Here is a 22,482-nt window from a genome sequence, read left to right on the forward strand (position 1 = left end):
GTGGAAAAGCATCGCCCCCGCCTCGTAACACTGGGGGGGGGGCTAAATAATCTGGAAGGAGAGAAGAGGGACACTAACAAGAAGGATGAAATGTTAGGACGCGGGGCCATGATCTAAAACTAGAGCGTCGGAGGCTTAGATGGAATGTAAGGACGGTTTACTTTACTGAGAAAGTAGTAGATATGTGAAGCAGCGTCCCAGCAGAAGTGATAGAGCGAGGGGATTTAAACATGCGTGGGATAGACATACGGCTCCTGAATCTAAGACGAGACCAACGACTGATTAAGGTTTGAGTCTTTACAGCAGGGAACGATGAGGGAATTAAAGGGTTCTGCTGTAACAATGTGATAGCCGATTGGTGGCCGCTGCGTTGGCAGGCGGTGTGCCGGCCACCTGGTGCTCAAAGTGTTAATGAAGCACAGCTGTTTGTTTCGCCCCAACGTGCTTTCTTTGTAAGGCAGCTGGAAGCTACCCCAGGACAGGGTTATTTCTGGAGTCATAACGCTTTCCAGCCGTCCGCAGGTGAGAGGAAACATTTAGTCTCGTACGGTGCGCGAGAAGGTCACAGCGATCCCCCGCTCGCCTATCCCTTTAACTGCCTGATGAAATCCCGCCGAGTCTCTCCTGCAAGACGTCCGCCCTGTGCGACCCTTTGATAAATACTATTAAATCTGTCTCCGCTCGGCCCCTGCCCGGGAGACGCCGGCCCACCTTGGCCCATCATGATCAAGTAATATACCGCGTGTCGCTCTCCGTGTATTGAGTATTTGGGAAGCCGTGTGGCTCGTAACACAACCTGTCTGAAGTCGGGGGGGGGGGATTACGAGCCGGTGTGTAGTAAGAAGCCCTGACCGGTGAATGACTCTACTTACAACTTGTAATTGCTCGTTTTCCCGAGTTTCCTATACAGTCCCTCCGTGTCATAAGGCTGGCTGGGCAAATAGAAGTCACGTGCAGGTCTGAGTGCATATATGTGGGATATGCTTAACCCCTTCTGTGCCACGCTGAGCCATCTGAGGTCAGGCTTACATCTGTATTTTCCCAGCATACGTTAACGATAATCGTGACCAGCAGTCACCCTGGGCGGTCATTCGCACCCGGGGCAAAAGGGGCTCCTGGCCGAGGCATCGTACGTTCCTTAAGGACCCATCGCGACAGACGCAGTGCCAAGTACGTAGCCCTCAGGCACCGTCTGCCTCCTTCTACCTGTGGGACGTTGTCTTGTGCATGCGCAGCACGCTCGATGGAGGGTCACGGCACCGCCGGGCTGTATGTAGTGGACCCCCTGGGGGATCTTGCTCCGGACCCCCATTATCATTAAAGACGGTGCTGCTTTGGGTTCATGTCTTATGGGCTGTGTGTGTTCCCGGCTTCTGTAACAGGCCCTAGCCCTGCGGTCGGTCGTATATAATATGAGTATATAATGTGTGTATATAATATGTGTGTATATAATATGAGTATATGATATGAGTATATGATATGAGTATATGATATGAGTATATGATATGAGTATATGATATGAGTATATGATATGAGTATATGATATGAGTATATGATATGTGTGTATATGATATGAGTATATGATATGAGTATATGATATGAGTATATGATATGAGTATATGATATGAGTATATGATATGAGTATATATGTGTGTATATAATATGAGTATATAATGTGTGTATATAATGTGTGTATATAATGTGTGTATATAATATGAGTATATAATATGTGTGTATATATAATATGAGTATATAATATAATATGAGTATATATCACACACGCTCTGTAAGACCTGATAAAGTACACTTCGTCCGATGTCTGTGCTCTTCCCCGAGTTCCCAGCCCTAGTCCCGGTTTCCCAGACGCACCTCCCTTCCTTTGCAGGACCGCGTCCCTCCACCCGTTTCCTCAGGATATAAATGTGACCTCGCCGGCCCCAAATCGCGGCTGTCTGCCCAGCTAGGGCAATGGCTATAAACAGACCCCCGAGGGCCGCCTAATGTCTCCTGCCCGGGCAGGGAACTCAGTCAGACCCCTGTAAATCTGGATTCCTGGTGGCTGATTTAAGGCGAGTGTTAAAATGTGTCTTGCGACGAGTCCGGGGGGTTCACACGCGAGGTTCCAACCTGAAACCTGAGCAGCCGGACTCTCTGACTAACGAAAGTCTATGGAGGAATGGACTTCATTAGCATTGCCGTAAAGCATCTGCTCAGTGTGGTGAGCCAGGAAAATCACCCAAAATGTCACATGACTTGACATATTCTATATCGTATATTGCTGCGTGCAGCGCTGGGGAGTATATATTCTCCTTTTTAAAATTTCAGCTCCTGAATTTGGAAATTAACCCTTTGATGTAACCGATCGTTTCTACGAGTCGCAAAGCGCTGGCTGCATGGTGGATTATTCAGAGTGGGGCTTTCTATGTCTTTAAGGGAGACCGTTGTGGCTTTCTGACCTGGGCCAAGCTGACTTCATACTTATGGGTGCAGCTTTGGGGTGTCGGGGGGGGGGGGACGCTGGGGGTCCTAAAGCTTTCAGCAAAAGGAACAAACATGTCAAACCAAACTCTACACGTCTCTGGCAGGGTGGCTGCAGGGCTGCAGCTTCTACCTCCGGGAAGTCCTTCAATAAGCATCATTCTTCAAAATGTAAATAACTAACACTCCCTGAGACATTAAACTGTCCCCTTAAGAAACATGCGCGAGATTATTTTGTATTATTTTTATAATGTGTTTTCATAACTTCAATACCAGTTTCAGAAGACCGGTTTCTGGGGCGAATTTGGACGATCGTCTCCGCTGGGACCGGTGCTTCTAATGCTGCGTTTAGCTTTAACCTCTTAAATACCGCAGAGTAGGTGGAACAGCAGCTTTAGCAGATAAAACTTCTTTACTGCGCATTTGTTATTAGATCTTTATTTTTAATGTTAATGGAACGTTCTCTGCTCGGCCGGTTGCCGTACGGCGGTTCTCGGTCCTGCTACCGTAATGTACGACTTCTTTAATGCCGTGAATTCCGCCCCGCTCGCTAATTAAAGGGAAAGTCTTCCTTTTCATGTCCCGCGTCGGGTTTAATGCGCTCTCGCCAGCTGCTCGTTCTGTTCCTTTTAAAGGTCTCTCTTGTTGCGTCTTTACACGCAGAGACCCGTTTAGTCCATAAAGGCCGCACCTGTTTGCTTTACCTTTTGCTCTCGTTTAAATACCGGCGTTCTCTGCCCCTTTTTACCCCTCCTTTGTCTTTTAACCATATAACTGCAATGGAAGCTCGTCAGCCCGGCAGGATCTATAGCACAAGACTAGATTGCAAGCTCATGGGGCAGAGTCTTCTGCATGTGTTTTTTATGTACATGTAAATTGTCTATAAGGTGTACAGCGCTCCAGAATATGTTGGCACTTAATACAGGGTAACGTCCTTCAAACCAGAGCACAGAAGAGGCAATTTATTTAAATGCCCCCCTTCTCGCTGCACTAAAGGGAAGCCGTAGCTTCGCGTGAAGGAACGGCCGTGGGGTCTGCGCAGCGCTGGGCGATCTCTGTCCCTTTAAACGATTAACCTTAAGATTGCCCCGACCGTGGCTAGTAGGTGTTCCCGCTCGGCAAGGGCCCTGCCCTGTCGGCAACGCTCAGCCTGTTGTATCCGTTGTACCGTTATTCCACACGTACATGACGCGAACGCAGATAAAGTCCATTACCGCCGCTTCCGCCATAGCGGAATAAAATCTTTTTGTGAACGCGGGGGTCGGCAGGGGTCGGCAGGGGTTGGCGGGGGTTGGCAGGCTCGCTCCTGCTGCGAGGTGCTTTGAATTCACCTTTAAGCCAAAAACTCACAAACACCGGGGATCGTCCGGTATGAGAAAAGCAGGTCTGAGCTCGTATGATGTTCCCTGTAGCCGCAGACTGTGTGCGCTACATGCTAAAGAATGTGAAGGACACACACACACCAACGCACACACACACACACCAACGCACACACACACACACCAACGCAGACACACACACAGACACAGACACCAACGCACACACACACACACACCAACGCGCACACACACCAACGCACACACACACACAGACACAGACACCAACGCACACGCACACACACACACACCAACGCACACACACACACACACACCAACGCAGACACACACACACACCAGCACACACCAACGCAGACACACACACACCAACGCAGACACACACACACCAACGCAGACACACACACACCAACGCAGACACACACACACCAACGCAGACACACACACACCAACGCAGACACACACACACACCAACGCAGACACACACACCAACGCGCACACACACCAACGCGCACACACACCAACGCACACACCAACACACACACACACACCAACGCAGACACACACACACCAACGCAGACACACACACACCACCATTTCTCTTTTCCTTTCAGTGGGATGCGCAATATTCTCTTGCTAAAAGCGAATAAGCACGATTTCCATGGAAATTCTCTTCCAAATTAAATTGCCATTTGCAAGACTTTTCTGTAAATGTAATAACGCTCGCCGCCTGAACTAAACGCTTAATTCTTACCTACTAGATGCAGCCGATCGTTATTAGAAAGCATCCCCGGCATCCTCTATACGGAAGGCTTTGGTTGGTCATTAATGTTTTGAGCGATTAAAGAGAATATCCTCGAGTTCTGAATGTGAGTTGCCAGGGTTTCCTATGCTCTAAGTGATCCCATTTTATTTCTTTTGGGTGCCCTTTCCTTCTACCAATTGGCTGCTTAAAGCAACCAATCAGTGGTGCACACAACAGAACCACGGAGAGGGACGTTCCACTGCGTCTCTGGAGCTGCAGCTTCTCCTAAAAGTACTTTTTTTTGTTGGAATAGGCAACCTTGGACTGTCCCTTTCAGCTTCATGTACTTTAGAATCAGCATAATTATTCCTCCCCATCAAGTTATTTCCTTACCATGGTGCGGGAAAGAGAAAGGAGCGAAAAAATTAAAATAGCTCAAAAATACAAGAACACGTGGTTTTCCTCCATTATTTTATTAATTAATATGTGTACCCTGGTCGGCAACCATAAGGATTATTTTATTTTTATCCTATTGGATAAAATACCAAGCCAATGAGAATCCAGCTTTCCTTTTAAATATCAGTGTATTTTTTTATTTTTTATTTTTTTTCCTTTCTCTTTCCCACTATTTTTCTAAGAAATAAATCCCGCATATTTTCTCTTTTGTATGAATATTAAAGATTTGGGGACCTTAAGACTTGTCTTTTTACAAGGTCTTGCAAGTGTCCTTAGAATTGTTTGCTGTATCGCAAGGTCCTCTTCAGCCATCCTTGATGATATATATAGATATATATATAGACCGATAAATATATATATACGTGTGTGTGTGTGTATGTATGTATGTATGTATGTATATATATATATATATATATATAGATAGATCATGTTTTGACTTTCACAAAGTGCATCTGTAAGAACAGGCTGTGATAAGAGCATCCTTTTTATAGATGCTAATCTAGGCGCTAGATCTTCTTTCCTGGAATTGTAAAATAATCGTTCTTCGCCTTCTTTATATAATACTGAGAAATATTCTTATTGTGGTTTAGTGCCAATTTCCAGTAACTGCTCACTGAGATGACTCGAAGGGAAACCACCATTAATATAATTATTGTTTATTTTTTCCTTTTTTAAAAGTGTGCGATGTAATATCTTTATTTTAATCTTTTTTATTTTTTATTCTGTCTGTTGAATAGTATATTTATATATATATATATATATATATATATATATATATATATATATATATATAGAAGGTGGTAATCGCCTCCAAGGTAAGCTGCCACAGTAAAAAATTATCTTCTTCGACTAATGTTTAGCCCCACTCTACTTATGGGCAGTACTATCCCCTGATTGGTGGGGAAATAAGCAGGTGGGTGGAGCCTAACTCAGCCCTCCCAGTTATCAGAGACGGCCTACGAGGTTCTGTGAGTCTCCTAGTTGCAAAGTATAGCAGCGTATTGTCCATAGTCCTTCAAACTATTCAAGAAATAGTGTCCTGTGTTCCATAACCCCGCGAATGTGCGTAGATTTCAGGTTAAACCCCAGTAATGGATTCACCAGCATGAGGTTAATTTGTAATTCAACTAGCAGAATGTTCTCTGTTATGCTCTGTGAGAACACGCTGTTATATAGCAGGTCTCGCTAATCTTTACTGTGAAAGGGGCGAGTTTGCGAGGGCTAAAGTTAATGTTTGTATTATAAATAAACCTGTGTGGACGCGGTCACCGCTGCCGAGGAATTTATTCTATTTCTGTTTCCTGGAAAGCTCTGCCACGCAAATCAAGGTTCTTACTTTACAGCGTCCAGCTGTCTACTAAGTGCCATATCACGGCGGGTTTGTTCTCCTGCAGACCATTCGCGGGAAAGGCTCTCGATAAAGTGCTGCATCTGTGTCCTGGCGGCGATCCTACCTGACCTGGGGTTGCCGATGCGAATAGCTTCCTAATTTCCCGCTGCCTCGTTATTCTAGATCAGAAGTCCAAGTTGGGTTCAGTGAGTCTTTCTCATGTTGAGCTTCTGAGTTGGGTCTTGGAGTCGGTTTGGTGATGCAGAGCGGCCCCTTGAATACCTAGAACTCTCTTGGACTAGAACTCATGTCTATAGTCACAAGGAACATTCCAGAAGGAGAGAATGCGCTGGCCTATACCAAAACTATGCTAAGAAGCACTCAGAATCTGACAGTACCCTGTCGGACGTATTCTACCTGCCGGCTTGATCTATACATTGTGCCAGGCTGACTTTCAGCAGCTATACATGGGATCGGACATATTTTCTAGGCACACCTAGTCCCAAATACTGCTGCCCCATAAACAAAAAATGTTGGCTGGGCTTAGGTTGCGCCCCTAAAATGCTGCTCTGGAAAACGGCGGAATACATTGTGTTTCACGGAATGCCTGCTTCTGTATGTACAGATCAAAATACATACGTGACGGACACTTCCAATCCCTCTCATACCTACTAAATCACTCTGGGGTTGTATAGATATTTATGGGTTAATCTTGGTTTCTTCTGCTTTGAGATCTGTCATAGCTGCCCCGATTCTGTCTTCCGCCATACTCGCTCTCTCGCTCGCTCTCGTACCTGTTGTTTTGATTGCATCCCTTACGTTCCTTTCCTTCCAGACATTGTTTCCAAGTGCAGGTTGCGACTTGCCTGCCGGCTCCTGTCTCCCAGCCCGTTCGGTACAGCGCTGCGTATCAGAATGTTTAGTGTATGAAGGTTTTGACGGACGGCTGAAAGGAGCCGTTATGTAGAAAATAGGCGCTTGGATATTTTGCCTTGTGTTGTGCAGGGCGTTTGTATTGGAGCCGCTCGCCCCCCTTAGGCGTGACGACGCGTTCTCCGTCGTGCTAATCGGATGCTGTCTGCGTCTACTCAGCCCTCCTGCTAGGAGAGAAATCACTGGGGGCGTCCAAAGCTTTAAAGAGAGAAAACGTCATTTTTACGTTTCCAGCATTTTCTGATAATGCTGTGTGTGTTGTAAATTATACGAGGGATGGACCTGTCCACCAGATCATTGATGAGCCTTCATAGCATTGGGTTGGGCGGCTAGCGCTTTCTCTCTGAATCTTAGACCTTAGTGATGTTTTCCCAGACCGTGTATATAATTATAATTCAGCGTCTCCAACACGTTAATCTCAGAAACTATTCCATTAATGACCGTAAAGCCCCCCCAAGAGGAAAGCCCTCGCTGCGTTTCTCCAAGCCTCCTTTGCCCCGAAGCTGCTGTGGAGGAACTCTTCAGCTCTGACAACTTGCTTTTTCTGTATAAATATTGGCCCGAACGGTAGAAATGGATCAGATTCAGTGAAAAATGTAGGCAACGGAAAACAGGACTGCGTGGCTGAGGTGCGAGAGAGCCTGTAGGACCGTGCCCCTCCCCCCCCCCCCCCCCCCTTGTCCCATTGTGGTGAAATCCACAAGTCTTATGCTGTCAAACCCACCGCTTTGGAGGTCTCCAACATCTAAATTACCAATTTTTGCACAAATTTCATCCCCCAGGGATTTGTCAGGGTTGGGTGAAAACACAGGCAGCAACGTTACAAAAAGTGTTATAATAAAAATGCAGATTTAGAGTAAAAAAGAGGAATTGGGAAGATAGTTCTGTCTGCGAGGACTAATACAGGAAGTCTGCATTTCGTTACATCATCACCAACCAATACCACGACCTCATCTTTTAATTTTTCGGTTTCCCCCTTTTTTTTGTGTGCATCAGAATCCAATAAAATGTGTGTTTTAATCCTGTGCCTGAAAACCATTACTGCTTTCCTACAATGTCTCACTTGGTAGAATCCGTATTACCCCGGAGAGTTTTAAACTTTCCTCCTAATTGTTAAAAGGAAAAATAAAATAGACTTGTTCCCCAAAATAATTTTTTTTTTTTGTTTGTTTTTTTTTTGTAGGTGTTTTTTTTTTTTCCGTTTATTTTTTTTTTTTTCTTGATATTGTTTCCGAAGCCGATCTGGCAGATCCAGTAACATAAAGTCACGGATGCCAAGTCAAACACTTGAAGAAGTAGCGAGCGAGCGAGGCGGATGGGGGGAGGTGGCCGGACGGCTCGCGTTTTATGGTCTGTCCTTCGTCCCGGACGGTGCCGGAGACTTGAAATGCTTCCTTTCTCCCTCTTGCAGGAAATCCGACATGAAGCCAGCGACTTTCCATGCAAAGTGGCAAGACTGCCTGATAACAAAAACCGCAACCGCTACCGAGACGTCAGTCCCTGTAAGTTTTTTTTATTATTATTTGTTGTTGTTCTTATTATTTATGAGAAATAGAATGTGACGGCGGGTCAGACCCGTTATGTAGACTGCGAGCTGTCCGGCTGTTAAGACTCCATCGTTGGTCTTCCCTGTCTAGTTGACCACAGCCGAATAAAACTGCACAGAGACGACAATGACTACATCAACGCCAGCCTGATCAAGATAGAAGAGGCTCAGAGAAGCTACATCCTCACACAGGTTAGTGGAGATCAGATCCGCGCGGACCGCCGAGCCGGGGGAGAGGAACGCGTCGTTCGGTAGTTAAAAAGACCTCGTTTTCCCACTGGGAACCGTGAGAGGTCTTTGAAGTTCTCTAATAAACCCACAACATTCTTCTTGATGCCAACGGCTACTTCTAAGAGTAACACAAAGAATGTAGATGAGATCCTCTCCTGTTGACACTCGCTTTGCCCTCTTTTAGCTCCGTTTAGGGCTCCACCAGCTGGAAGGCAGCGCCTTGCTACGTAGTAATGGCGAGGACTCCTTTAGTTAACATGCAAGAGCCGGCTGTGTCCCCTGATCCGGCCAACGTCCGCAGAGCTCGCTCAGGAATAGGCTGTGGAGTGTTGTGTATAGAATGTCGCGTGTCGCCCGTTTAACATTAATGTACCAGAGACCCACCTTCTGTATATACTATACTATTAGAGCAGCAGCAACAGCTACATGATTATTCCTCCTCATTCAGTTACTCATGATGTGAACGGTGATGGAGGTGAAGGAGTCAGAATGTAACAGCAGATGAGGAGATCCAAGATTGTTTTTTCTTACTTGTTCAGATTTTATTCATACAATCCGTTTTGCCGTTTACATCTTATAAGCTGACTAGTAGACTTGTGCAAATGGACCGAAAACGATTAGACTTTAGAACCTTTACTTTTTTTTTCATTTGGACAAAATTCAGAGGGCTTTTTCCATTCGAAACAAAATTTGTTGTAGCTCGCCGTCGCTCGTTCTCTTAGTGTCTCCTTCTCCACCCACCGCTTCCGAGCCCCTGTCATCTTTTCCCGAGCTCCACTTCTCTTTCTTCTCTTCTGTGGAAGCAAAGAAAGAAGACCAAAGAACACGGAGAGGCAAGCGAAGAAAGAGGGCTGCAGAAAAGAATACGGGGGGCACGGAAGCGGTCGTTGGGAGAAGGTAGTGAGACGGAGAGCTGGAATAAAAAAACCAACGAAAGGCAAACTAAGTTCGGAGCTCTCTGCTTCGTTTTTGTTTGGGGTCCCTCCTCGTTTTCGGCTTCCCGATGCACAAGTCTACTAAACCGTTTTCAATAAGCAGTAATGCTGTCTGAACCGCTTGAAACCCGGGCGGCTCGAAAGATTGTTTTCCGAGACACGACTTCATTTTTAAAGCAGTGTGCCTTTAAAAAGAGGCATGAATGCGAGAGGCGATAATTGCGATGCCTTCGCTGCCCCGGAGTTGGCCTTTATGAGCCGCGACTTCCGTTGGCCCTTTGATCTGACCCGGCTTGGCTTTGTGTGGATCACACGTGGTTAAGTTGGCTCCACCGGTCAGCACTTTGAACATCCTATATTTTAGCGTGAAAGTACAAAAATTAAGTGCCCGAATCAACAAAAATAAAGCCGCTGTCGACGATCGGAACATTTTAAGGCTCTTTTTAGAATATTCCAGCCTGGTGTGAGGATCGGCTTTCGTTGGGCATAGTGGGCACCCGGCGGGTCACCTCCCTACATCGCTTTGAATACTTCAGCTGAAGACTCTGTATCTTTGATGCGGCTGTCTGTTACAAAATGTGATTGCAAATAATAAGCTGATCTCCAATTCGGGTCCGTATCCCACGGGCTGTACTGTAACTGAGGTACCTCGATGTGTTGCTGTCGTTTTTAGTTGATAAATGCTATATTGTCTGTTTTTACTTTACAGGGACCCCTGCCGAATACCTGCGGTCATTTCTGGGAAATGGTTTGGGAACAGAAGAGCAGAGGGGTCGTCATGCTCAACAGAGTTATCGAAAAGGGATCAGTAAGTGTTTGCCGGGGACCTGTGATCCCCGCTCGTTGAATCTGTTCGCTTTCAGAGGATGGATTCTTCTTATGGACGTCGCATAACTTTTCAGGACCCCAAATGTGTCTTTCTCAGGTGGATGCCGTACAGATATGTCGCCGGACTTAATCGCTCTTAAAATAGTTCACAACCATGTTAAAGGCGCCATCTGAGAAGCAGATTCTAATGAATTGTGTTTGTTTTTGTGGGTTCAGTAAGAAAAACCTTAATTAAAGCTGCAGTTCCGTTTGATAAATAGATATTCCCGGTGGTTACTTTAATATTAATCGAGGGGTTCACTAGATGAGCATTTCTTAAATGGGTGATATTATGTTCATTAAATACCCTGGCCGGTCATCTCTTCTCGTTCATTTAAACTGCTGCAGGATAAAAAAATATTCTATTTCCACAGATCAAGTGTGCGCAATACTGGCCAAAGAAAGATGAAAACTCCAAGGTCTTCGAGGATACAGACTTAAAGTTAACTGTGATATCCGAAGACATCAAATCGTATTACACAATCCGGCAGCTGGAGCTGGAGAATCTCAGCGTAAGTAGGTTGGCTTCCCAGATGAGATGGTACCGTGATGTGCAGACGGCTGCATATTTTATTGATCCTCGTTTCAGGGCATATAACATTTTTTCCCGTTTTTTTTTTTTTTTTATTCGGTCTGCTTGATCTCGTTTAACCTGTTCTCGACCACATTACTCCTTCTCTATTATAAATCCTTGTCGGTTCAGTTCTGGGATTAGGCGTTGGATATCCACTATTCAGGGTTTTTGGCCGTTAGTATAAGTAGCAGTTGAAATGATCTTTTCCCTTGAAATGTTAAGTCTTATTGTTCCGTTTCCATGGTGATGATGGGGCTTGCCCGGGCACTTTAAGGCCTGATACGATAAGCGCGGACACACGTTGCATTTTTATACCGTGTAATAGTGTCTATGTGCTGCATATTGGATATGTGTATAATAATAACGTCCGCCTGTAGTAAGATGCTTACATGCGTGTGTGTGTGCGTGTGTGTGTGACACACAATGTACAGGCAGACGGTAAGCATCGTTTATTCCCTGCAGTTGTGTGTTTTTTGTGATAAATTAACCTGAACCAAATTGTTTTGCAGACGCAAGAAACAAGGGAAATATTGCACTTTCATTACACCACTTGGCCCGATTTTGGGGTCCCGGAGTCGCCGGCGTCGTTCCTAAACTTCCTGTTTAAAGTGCGAGAGTCGGGCTCGCTGAACCCAGAGCACGGGCCCATCGTGGTGCACTGCAGCGCCGGCATCGGCCGATCCGGCACCTTCTGTCTGGTCGATACCTGCTTGCTCCTGGTAAGTGTGCGTCCCCTCTATATCCCGACAACCAGTGTGTTACATTTTTGTGGGGGGGGGGGGGGGAATGGTTTTCGGTAGAATCGGCATAATTACAAAGTCCCTAAAATGCTATGGAAGTACGGAGGGGTATTGGGTATACCGTCGTGATTTATTTGGGTCATGCCAAAGATCACATCATATTTGTTCAGGTCTGTGTGATGGGCATTTTTTTTGCTGAGGTGTTTACTGTGATCCTTAATTTGCATTCTTATGTTTTTGTTTTTTTTATATTATTATTTATATATATATATATATATATATATATGACCATTCTAATTAAAAGAAATTATAGGGTTGGAATATTTAGCATATTAATCTACTGCAATTTGCATATTTGGCTTAGTTTGAATAAATGTTGCTCATCGAATTGCTGAAGTATTTTGCGGTGTTTACAGGTGTGGGGGGATAAGAAGGCATTGAGGGCTCCTATTCTGTCCACTCATATTCCTTAGAATTTACGTTTTTGCGACATGCTGTTAGTCCAGGGATACCCGGAGCGCCCCCTCCAGGTCGTTTTATGGTAGATGGGGGGGGATTGGGGGGCATGGGTTGCTGTACGCAGGGTAGGGGTTGCCATTAAGGAGAGAATAAATAGAGGTCTATTAAAGGCAGGGCTGTGATGAGCAGTGGGCGGAGCTAAAAGCCACACCCTACCCTGAGATTAAAGGCGGTCTGGCAATCAGCGGACAGGCGGGTCACACGTGAACACGGTTTACATGGTAAAGGGCCAGTGCACACGTCATGGTGGTCTTATCACGTTCATTTTCTTGGGTACATAGATGGACAAACGGAAAGATCCTTCCTCGGTGGACATCAAGCAAGTGCTCTTGGAAATGCGGAAATACCGAATGGGCCTTATACAGACAGCCGACCAGCTCCGCTTCTCGTACCTGGCTGTCATCGAAGGGGCAAAGTTCATAATGGGGGACTCTTCGGTGCAGGTTGGTGCTTCCAGCGGAGAGATACCCGGGAATAACTGCGGGCGTTCCTGGGGTGATTTTACTGTAAAAAGTTATGGCGGCCTTTATTAAACTGGACAACTTCTAGTGACCCTTAACCCTTCATACCCGCAAAGCCTGGATAGATACGGCTGTGTGTAAAATATGTACGTAATATATGTATGCAATATACGTCATGTGACCTGAGGCTTTATAACAAGATGACCCAGTCCCCTGGGCTCCCAAAGATCCATTTTCCTTGACATAAACATTTAGTTAGAATGATTTCGAAGGGGTCTCATTACTCCGCCACCCTTTTACGATCATCGTGTCCGGTTGGTAATGCAAAATAACTTCTGATCTGGCAAATAATGTCCCCTAGCCGATTGCTCCTGGAAACTCCATGATGTTCCTTTAACATTTTTTTTTTTTCTCCCCCCCCCCCCCCCCCCCCGTGCTTCAGGAGCAGTGGAAGGAGCTGTCTAATGAAGACCTGGATCCACCTCCTGAACACACACCGCCTCCCCCCCGGCCACCAAAACGGACCACCGAAACGCACAACGGGAAAATGCACGAGCAGAACGAATTCTTCCCAAAGCAGGTGGTAGAAGAAGTGATCAGGAGAGCGGTTTGCGAGGTGGAAGAGAGCCTACCCGCCGGCCGAATTCCCGCACCACCCCCACGGCCGCATGAAAGGTATTTACGTTCTCCGAGCATGCGCTGGTTCTGTTATTTGGATCCAATAATGACAGCAGCAGTCTTACAATCCAGACGATGCAATACTCTTATTAGGGAGAATATCTTGTTTAGTTGTCGTTTTATGGGCACTTTTCTGATCCCGCTGCTGTAGCTTCTTCTGTGCTTCTACCTCCTGCATCTTGGAGGGCTGGTTGATTGAGATTTCTGGAAGAAAACACCAGAAGTCTCAAGATATTTGAGTTCCCTGATGCCCCGCTACGACCAGGGCTGCCTCTACTTTCTCTGTGTGGCTTTACCCAGATTGGCCACTAAAATCTCCAGTTCTCCTTAATCTAGGAAGTAGAAATCCAGAACATGCTTCATGCTACTTTAGAAAGCCTTGGATAAGGTGGGCAACCTCCTTAACAATCCACTTTGCATGCCGGAAAACCGGAATAAAAGTTTTTTTCTAGTAATGAGTGCAGTACCCCAAAGCGAACACTAGGTGTCAGAATAGCCATGGTCTTCCCCTGACCCTCCAGCATGCGGGCTTCTTCAGGTTAATTAATATAGGAGAGCCGAAGAGTTTGGCTTACCTTCCACCGTTCTTTAATTTCAGCCCCCGTCAAGACACTGAAATTAGAAAAAGAGCCACCGGAGATCAAACCTCCTCCTCCTCCTCCTCCTCCTCGCCCGACACAGAAGCCAAGACGAATCCCGACAAAGCGGAGGAGAACGACCAGAGTCCGGAATGGAAGTCCTTTGTAGTAAACCTCTGCTTGTTCACTGTCCTGACGGCCGGGGCGTACCTGTGCTACAGGGTCTGGTATCATTAATGGACACGCAGCTAAGAGTTTCCACAGTTTTGTGACCGATTTGTTTAAAGTTCATGGAAAAAAAAAAAAGCCAGTCGTAATTGGAACAAAATTTAAAGGAAAAAAGAAGCCGAGCTGAGCTTCGGTTTGGCAGATCTAAGCTTTAAAGGTTGGAACTTTGCTAGGGCTACTGAGAGAGTGAACGTGAAACTTGGGTTTAAAGCGACCTCGGAGTCCCAAGAAGATAATCAAATCTCAGGGCCTAAAACAATTCAGGAGCAAGCAGAGAAAATGCCAAATATTTTTTTTTTTTTTTTTTTTCAAATAAAATAGTGGTATTACAACACATTGTTGTTTTTAAATTTTTTTTAAAGACATGAGATCGTAACTTTATTTACGTTGCTATATTTTAATAAAGAAACCAAGCTTAGTCACAGGCATTATACGCTTGGACTATTTTTTTTTCTTCTCCCCTCTAACGAAAATCCGTGGTTCCTGTATCGGTCGTCGCTTTTCTCTCTCTCTTCTCGAGAACATATCAAAAGGAATGTATTTTTTTTGTGTTGTCCTTGTTGAGGTTTTTATTGTTTTTTTGTTTTTTTCCTTCGGGGGGGTGCTTAGGAAAGGGAATTGTAATTGTGTATTTAGAAGGAAACTTTTGAAGGGGGGGGTTGGCAAGTTTGGAGTTTCAGAGACTTGGGTGTAGGCTGTGCCTGTGTGATATTTAATCTCTGTAGAACTGTTACATCTATGTTATTCCCATGCATTTTCTTAAAAACAAAATTAGGAAAATACATTTTTTTTCCATTTTTTTTTTCTCAGGTTGCGCTATATATATATATAATTTGGGGGGATTTTTTTTTTTATATAAATCTGTTTTACGTTCTTTGCACATTCTTAAATTGTATAGACTGGACTTTCTGTCCTGGTGCAGCAAATATATCTGTATCAGCATTTTAACCCTTCGGTGCCCCACCAGCGGCAGCTATCAATTTGTCTCCTCCAGCCGTGGGTGCTGCAGCTTCTCCTTTAACCACCTTGAAAAAAAATAGTTATTAAAGGGAAAGTGGGCGTGGTAGAGTTAGCCACACCCACATGCATATTGATCCAATGATTGTGATTGGGTCTCTGAATGCCTGTGGTGTTCAGCTCTCTCTTTCCCACCTCATTGGCTGCTTATTTTATGTACGTATGCATTTCTTTAACTCGTTTTGGGGCCGGGACTGGATTCAGGGGTCAGAATCTCTTCATATGGCAACTTCAATGAGTTCTGGGGCGGGTAGATTGAAATATATAGTATTAAAAATAGATATTAAAAACTGCTGCCTAATTAGAATTTTTTTAATTATTATTTTTTCAACCAACGTGCCTCGGAGCTCATTGTATAATCGCCGTGCCTAGGACACGCCCAGCACAGGCCAAATGGTGCTCTCCTGGGGGAGGGGCTTTGTGACCACATGTGGGTGGAGCTGGCCCAAACTGTATTGAGATGGGAAGTGGGCGTGGTTAAGAATCGCTCCCCCTGCCTGGACAGACTTTACTTCCTGAGTCCCGCTCCAGTTACAAGAGTTAAAAACCTATGGAAGAGGTCAGTTCAATTATGGTACAAAAGAAGCGCTAAGCACAAGAGCTTAAATCTCTAAAAGAAAATGAAAACAAGGTGAGTATAATTCAAAGTTTAATCCTACAAATGGAGTTTTTTAAGCCATGGATTGGCTTTCAGTTTTTCATTCTACGCGATTCCATTCCAGCTATTAAAGAGCAGATGTTTTATCCGGGAATTTTTGTCCCCAGTGACGTTTCACCTTAAATCTTCTGATGTGAGTGCCATAGTATTGAGTCAATGGGGGGGGGGGGTAGAAACCGCATTCCGCTATAGTGCGCGGGTACCTTTAGGTGGGCTTGACATGAGCGTAAACATTTCCGTGTGCAATGTAAATATAGCCATGGCTGCAGATGACTTTTGGATGTACTTTTTTGTTCTATACAATCCTCTTCAATGCCGATGACCCAAAATAATCGCCTGGAACATGTAGTCTTTTTTTTTTCCCCCCGCATTGGTGCTAATTGTGCATCACCCTTTGTATATATGACTTGAATTCTTGGAATAAAAATACCAATGGCTTGATCTTCTGGTTTTGTGTTCTCCAAGCCTCGTTTGTCTGTCTATAATTTGCTTATAGCAGTATATTGGAAGTTCTCAACCGGATTTGCAGTTTCATGAGCTTCTTAGAACTGGAGGTCACGACGTTGCTCCAGAATGATTCTTCTAGTCCTCAAGCGCTTATTCAGGGCCAACGACCTTCTCAAACAAGGAAAAATGTCTATTGTATTTACCCCGAGAGCAATTACACTTTTATTAAAATCATCGTAGCCCCAGCTTGGGCAAACTCACATGTTCTGCCAATGTTGATCTGGCCGAGCAGAAACCCAATTTTCTGTAGATATGCAAAGTTCTACCCGGCTTGTTGTATAAACCCCTTGGATATGACTTTTAAGAATGTTCTAATGCCCTCCCATTTGTAGACTTGTTATCCGAGGCTCCAACCAATCAATGTATCGGTCTTCAGGTTCTCTTGGCTGTTCCGCATCGCTACACCCCATAAGACAAAGAACATCCTTATGGGATCTAATCGTTCCATGCCCAGCCAAACGAAAGGTCACGCTAGTCCTGGAGCGCCATGTTTCGTTAGCTTGGCTTCCAAATCTGGAAATAATGTAAATCAGTAGACCGTTTCCACCAATGGAACGCCGCGGGTAAGAGAGCGCTTCAAACATTATCATAAACGGAATTTTCTAACTTTTTTTTCCTCTTGAAGTTCCGGAGAAGGATTACTGGGTATTATTACGTCACTCTGTGTGTATTTTATTGATATATGTAACAGAAATGTTTATTCTTCTTCTTGTATTACGTACAAAATGGACGGCATCCCAGATAGACCAAAAACCCTCCCGATTTTGTTATCGATAACCTAGAATAATATATTGTTTCTTTTCCCATCTCTAAAATATTTCAGCGAGTCCAACACACTTTCTCTTACATTGTTAGGTGTTTCTTTATTGAAACCATTTTGATTCCACCTGATTTCCAAGCGGCTAAATTGCTTTCACCCCCCCACCACCCGGGACCAAAACACACAAAATTATTATTTTTTTTTTAAACTCAATACATTAGTATATTATGTTAATAAAACACATATCCAACTTCGGGAAAATGCCCCGAGAAGCCGGTGCTAAACGTCATTTTAAATAAGATTAATAATTTTTACCTTTTTGTTTTGTCAAATATGTTTAGTAATTCAGATATAACGATGAGTAGGAGTTTTGAACTGCATTGTAAAACTTCTTGTGCGTGTAAAATATAAGTTTGTTTTCTTTCTCAGTCTGATGCTTTTGTGTTCTTTTTATGAATTAACAGGGAAGGATTTGGCGATGATGTAATATTTCTATATATTTTTTCTGACAATTGCATTTCTGCCCTTTTTCATTTTATAAAAAAAAAGTTACATTTCCTACAATTTTAGTCTGTTCTTGCTTTACTTCCTAGATACATAGTCTACATTTTTTTTTAATACAGATGTATATATATTTTTTTTTTTGCTTTGTTTGGTCTCAATGTCGTAGAGAAAATGTCTTTTTTTTTTTTTTTGTTTATCCATTATTCAAAGGTTTTAATATGAGAAAATATTTGATATTATAATACCTAAACCAATAACACGTTTAAAAATGGTCCTCAAAATTCTGTTAGATATATAGTTTTATATACTCCATATACGTGTGTGAATAGCTTATTTTATGTGAGAGACCAAAATTAAAAGGTAAGCAGGAATTAGAGCTAAGAAAAATAGTTCCTTTTTGTTTAGCGCTATTGAACTTGCATAACGGTTGTATTTATTCATTGCTTTTTACACCCAAAGCACCTTTCGGCCCAGGGGGGGTAGGTAAAGCCGAGCGGCACTTTGCCACTCAACCACCCGGTAACTATAACATACACGTATGCTCACTCATACTAACACGCACGCTCACTCACACTAACACGCACGCTCACTCACACTAACACACACGCTCACTCACTCATACTAACACGCACACACTTAGAGATGGGCTCTTATATGCCTGTTTTATGTGACCCCACCGCGCTCGGCCAGTACAAGTCAGATCGCCCTGTTTGACAAATTACGGCCCCGTCCATGGAGCGATTACCTTTTATTCCTCCGCGAGACCCTTTTTAGTGGGCATCAAAGGGCTTAATTCTTTTAAATCGGACACCGTAATAAATTACATCAAATCATTTATTTTGACAATTACTTGTCCAAGAAGGGTAAACTATACACCGTGTAAAAATAATATACATTTCATCAAAAAGCACAAGACGGCACATTTTGGATTGACTTCTTCTACCTGCAAAGATCTTTCGGGTCGAAACATTGGCTCTCTGTATTTGTATCTGGTGGTTTGTCTTCATCTCGCTGGCTGAGAATCATGAGAGTTGTGCTTAGATAACAGCTGCTGATTTGTTTCGGAGACGTGGTCTGTCGCTCATAATGTTGGGGATCTGGCACAAAGTACTTGTTTGCCGGTAATTTAGACTCGCTCGTTAAAAGTTTTTCAAAGCGCTTACTTCCTCCCTGACTGCTATTTGTCACACGCTATGGGAACGGCGGCTGCTTTTTGTTAAATGGAGAGAAAAAAAAAGCATGAAACGCATTGAGAGTCTTGAAGTTCTACAAAAGAATTACCAGAGGCTTTACTGGCTGTTTGAGTCGACTTCGCAGAGAGGTAAATCGAGACTGGACAAACGGGCTGTAAAGAGACCATGGGGTCGGGGTTGCCTTCTGAGGATATTGATTTAATTTAAATTGAGGCAGAAGATCAAAATATTGTAGCCTGTTCATAGACCTGAGGTTTGTTGGCCCAGTTACAGAGCAGGCTATGATGTCATAACCTGACATCCACCATTGGGGGTGGCCACCCCTGCCTACGGAGATGGAGCATTGGCAGGAGAGCCTCAAGGAGCCAGCCTGGAAAGTTCCCGCGTATGTGTATGAATGTCATGTTACATTGTATGATAATGTTAGGTGTGAGGGTCACAGCATTCGTTTGTATATACTTTGACCCGTTATGGCTGTACACCGGCTAACTTATTCTATCTAGAAATCGTACGACGACACTAAATTAAGGTATTTTATGTGCAAAACAATTATACACCTTTTGTTCTGTACAGGTGCGCATCCGGAATGTAATGAAGAAGCCGCCCTTGGCTACAGGTTCAGAATACTGTGATTTCAATCTCTCCATCCAAGGTTAAAGTCTCTTGGAGTTCGCGGCAGATCTTGTCGGTTCTCTTAAAAGCTTGCCTTCCTTTTTGACCTGAAATAAAGTCAAATATTAAGCACTTCTGCAAGTCTATTCAAACCCGTCCCAAGGCAGAACTTAGAAAAGGGTTCAACTTTCCACTTGTTGAGCTACTGTCTCCATTATTCTATGACGTTGGGAGCTGCCTAGGGCATTGGAATCAAAGTGTGTGCCCATCAGCTGCAGGCACCAGACCGGCACCAAACTGAGGTGCCAAGCGATAAGGCCATGTAATGCACAAGAAAAGCTGTGATGGAGAAAGGAGGATGGAGACGTGTATGTGTGTGTGTATGTGTGTGTATATATATGGGTATGATGTTAGGAGGAGGTTAGTGTATGGTGGTAGCAAGTATGTTTGTGTTTATGGTGGGGGGTCAGTTTTGTGTGGGCATATTTTACTATATTGGTTGATTAGGCCTGAGTCCAGCATCATACAGTAATACAGTATGTTGCCCACAAACTTTTTTTCTCTCTCTAAATGGGGGGGGGGGGGGGCAGCATGTACTCTTGTCCGGGGTGCCATCTGTTATCGGGCATCCAGAGAGCTTTGACTAAAGGTTGGACTTAATTCTTGCCACAGGAAGGCAGTGCAATTAAATTGATGACACTTGAGCGGATTGTACATTAATCTGTGTTTAGCAGCTTTTTAAAGATGTATGTAACCCTTTAGGAAGAACCTCTGATCTCCTGCGACTGCCCCAGGGAGCTGCAAATGGTGGGGCTCAGACCTGGATAGCAGCTTCTGCCCAACGCTGGGTGCCACAAGGGGGGCTCTTTGGGGCAGGTAGGCCAATTGTCCTACCTCTATCCCCACCACCACCACCTGCACCTCGAGCCATCCCCCCCCCCACCCTCTGCACCTCGAGCCATCTTTCCCCCCCCCCCCCCCCCCCAGCAAAGCTGTCCAGGTTTAGGAACCTGAATCGGTGTGACGAGACTAGACACAACCCAAAAATAAGGCCTAAATCATATTTTCACTTACCAAATGACAGGATGGTCTCTCGTGCAGTAATTCTGACCTCTTCCACTTCAGACTGGCACAGACAGGCGATCTGATCGATGCTGGCCGTGCCCTTTTGTAATGAAACATTGTTGCTGCATGTTACCGATTCTGGCCACTTTAGCCGAGAATGTACTGTCCTTCAGCAATCAGACCCAATAGCGAAATCATTCATTTAACGTACAGGTTTATCAGCGTGCGTGCGAGCGAGCCAAAAGTCATGTGACCAACACATTCATACACAGTACATTCACAAACATTCCACGGTTACCGGGACCCCTTCCTCAGTCTACGTGCCACGGGTGCACCAATGCACTTACTTTGAGATGTTTCAGGGCTAAACATGCAGCTCGCTGGAGTTTTGGGTCATTTTCTGATAAGACTTCGGTGTAATACAGCACTGCCTATAGGGAATGGAGGGGGGGGAGAGACAGAAAATTAATTAAAATGAGAAACTCACCCAGATAAAGCTGTCAAGTTCACCAGTTACACCATTAAGAAGAGCATGGCTGTTACCACAGGGCTGGACGGCAGGGAATTTGCGGAAAATCAGTATGGCCGCCCATACGCGAGCCTTCAAACGACTGCCTCTGAATTTCTCACTGTCTTATCCTTGACCTCCCTTTCCAGGGCACAGAAGTCTCGCTTTGGCCTCTGGTGCTTAGACGGCCACTAACAGTCATTACCCTGCTAAGGGCAACGAGGCAGTAAACATTCCCAGACCTCTCGCATGGGAGAAAAGACACGCAGAAGATTATTAACCCATCACAGATAGATTCATGTATAATGTAATGTCTCTGCTTAAACCTCTCAAGTGTCCCTGATGAGGAGTCCCAATAATGTGTATAGAAACAGCAGTAAAAATATAAGTAAAAAATATGTAATTAAGGGGTTTAGAGGAATGTTTTATTTACACAACAGGTCACACATTTAGCGGTTCGTCTCAGTCCGTCAGTTGTAGTTTAGTCAGACCCTTTGAATGTAGGGACTGTAGGAAGAAGGAATTGTTGGTGCTATATAATAAGAGAACGGTAGCGTAATAATTCTCGGCTGCTCTTTATCTGGGCAATTGCTGGTGCAGGGATGTCAAACACTTAGGTCTGAGCCGACCCGGGCACCTGGCGCTCTTATGAAGACTCTAGGCTACAGCTTTTACGCGGTTTCATCTTATTAAACGCTAGCAGTACGGATGCTCTCTGGACTCGTACCTTATGTTTGAAGCGTTTTACCGCAGACGCCCGGACAAGGCACGCAGCGGCGGCTTTGCGCAGCTTGATGCTTTCGTCCAGCTGAGAGGTGGCTAAAAGTCGCAGTGACTGGGGCAGCGGCTGAAGTCGTAGGATTTGCTTTGCTTTTAACTTCTTGATCTTCTTAAGGCGTCCGGGTAATTGGAGATCTCCAATGAGCGAGACTGCGGATAGAAATAGAAAAGACTGTGAAACCCTAATGGACACCTACAAAATAGAATAAGAGGACACTTAATGATTAAACGCCAAGACGCAGATG

The 22,482-nt window shown here is 44.6% G+C and overlaps 2 protein-coding genes across 2 annotated transcripts in view; one reads left to right on the top strand and one right to left on the bottom strand.

Moving 5' to 3' along the window:
* The first annotated feature begins 8,591 nt into the window (after positions 1–8,591).
* LOC149280946 (tyrosine-protein phosphatase non-receptor type 1-like) lies at positions 8,592–14,642 on the top strand. The gene is made up of 8 exons (XM_089499912.1): positions 8,592–8,778; positions 8,914–9,014; positions 10,698–10,796; positions 11,230–11,367; positions 11,939–12,148; positions 12,970–13,131; positions 13,592–13,824; positions 14,426–14,642. The coding sequence occupies exons 1-8, from the start codon at positions 8,592–8,594 to the stop codon at positions 14,640–14,642; spliced, it is 1,347 nt and encodes a 448-aa protein (XP_089356038.1).
* Positions 14,643–19,890: 5,248 nt separating this feature from the next.
* LOC149280947 (RIPOR family member 3-like) overlaps positions 19,891–22,482 on the bottom strand; it is a 29,737-nt gene continuing 27,145 nt past the window's right edge. The window contains exons 18-21 of the mRNA XM_089499913.1: positions 22,185–22,387; positions 21,297–21,380; positions 20,959–21,049; positions 19,891–19,991 (exon numbers count right to left, since the gene is read on the bottom strand). Coding sequence (XP_089356039.1) covers positions 19,891–19,991; positions 20,959–21,049; positions 21,297–21,380; positions 22,185–22,387 — 479 coding nt within the window. The remainder of the gene's footprint in view (positions 19,992–20,958; positions 21,050–21,296; positions 21,381–22,184; positions 22,388–22,482) is intronic.

This window comes from Sceloporus occidentalis, unplaced genomic scaffold, assembly GCF_023333645.1.
Source record: "Sceloporus occidentalis isolate IW3139 unplaced genomic scaffold, rSceOcc1.0.p SCAF_143, whole genome shotgun sequence".
NCBI lineage: Eukaryota > Metazoa > Chordata > Lepidosauria > Squamata > Phrynosomatidae > Sceloporus > Sceloporus occidentalis.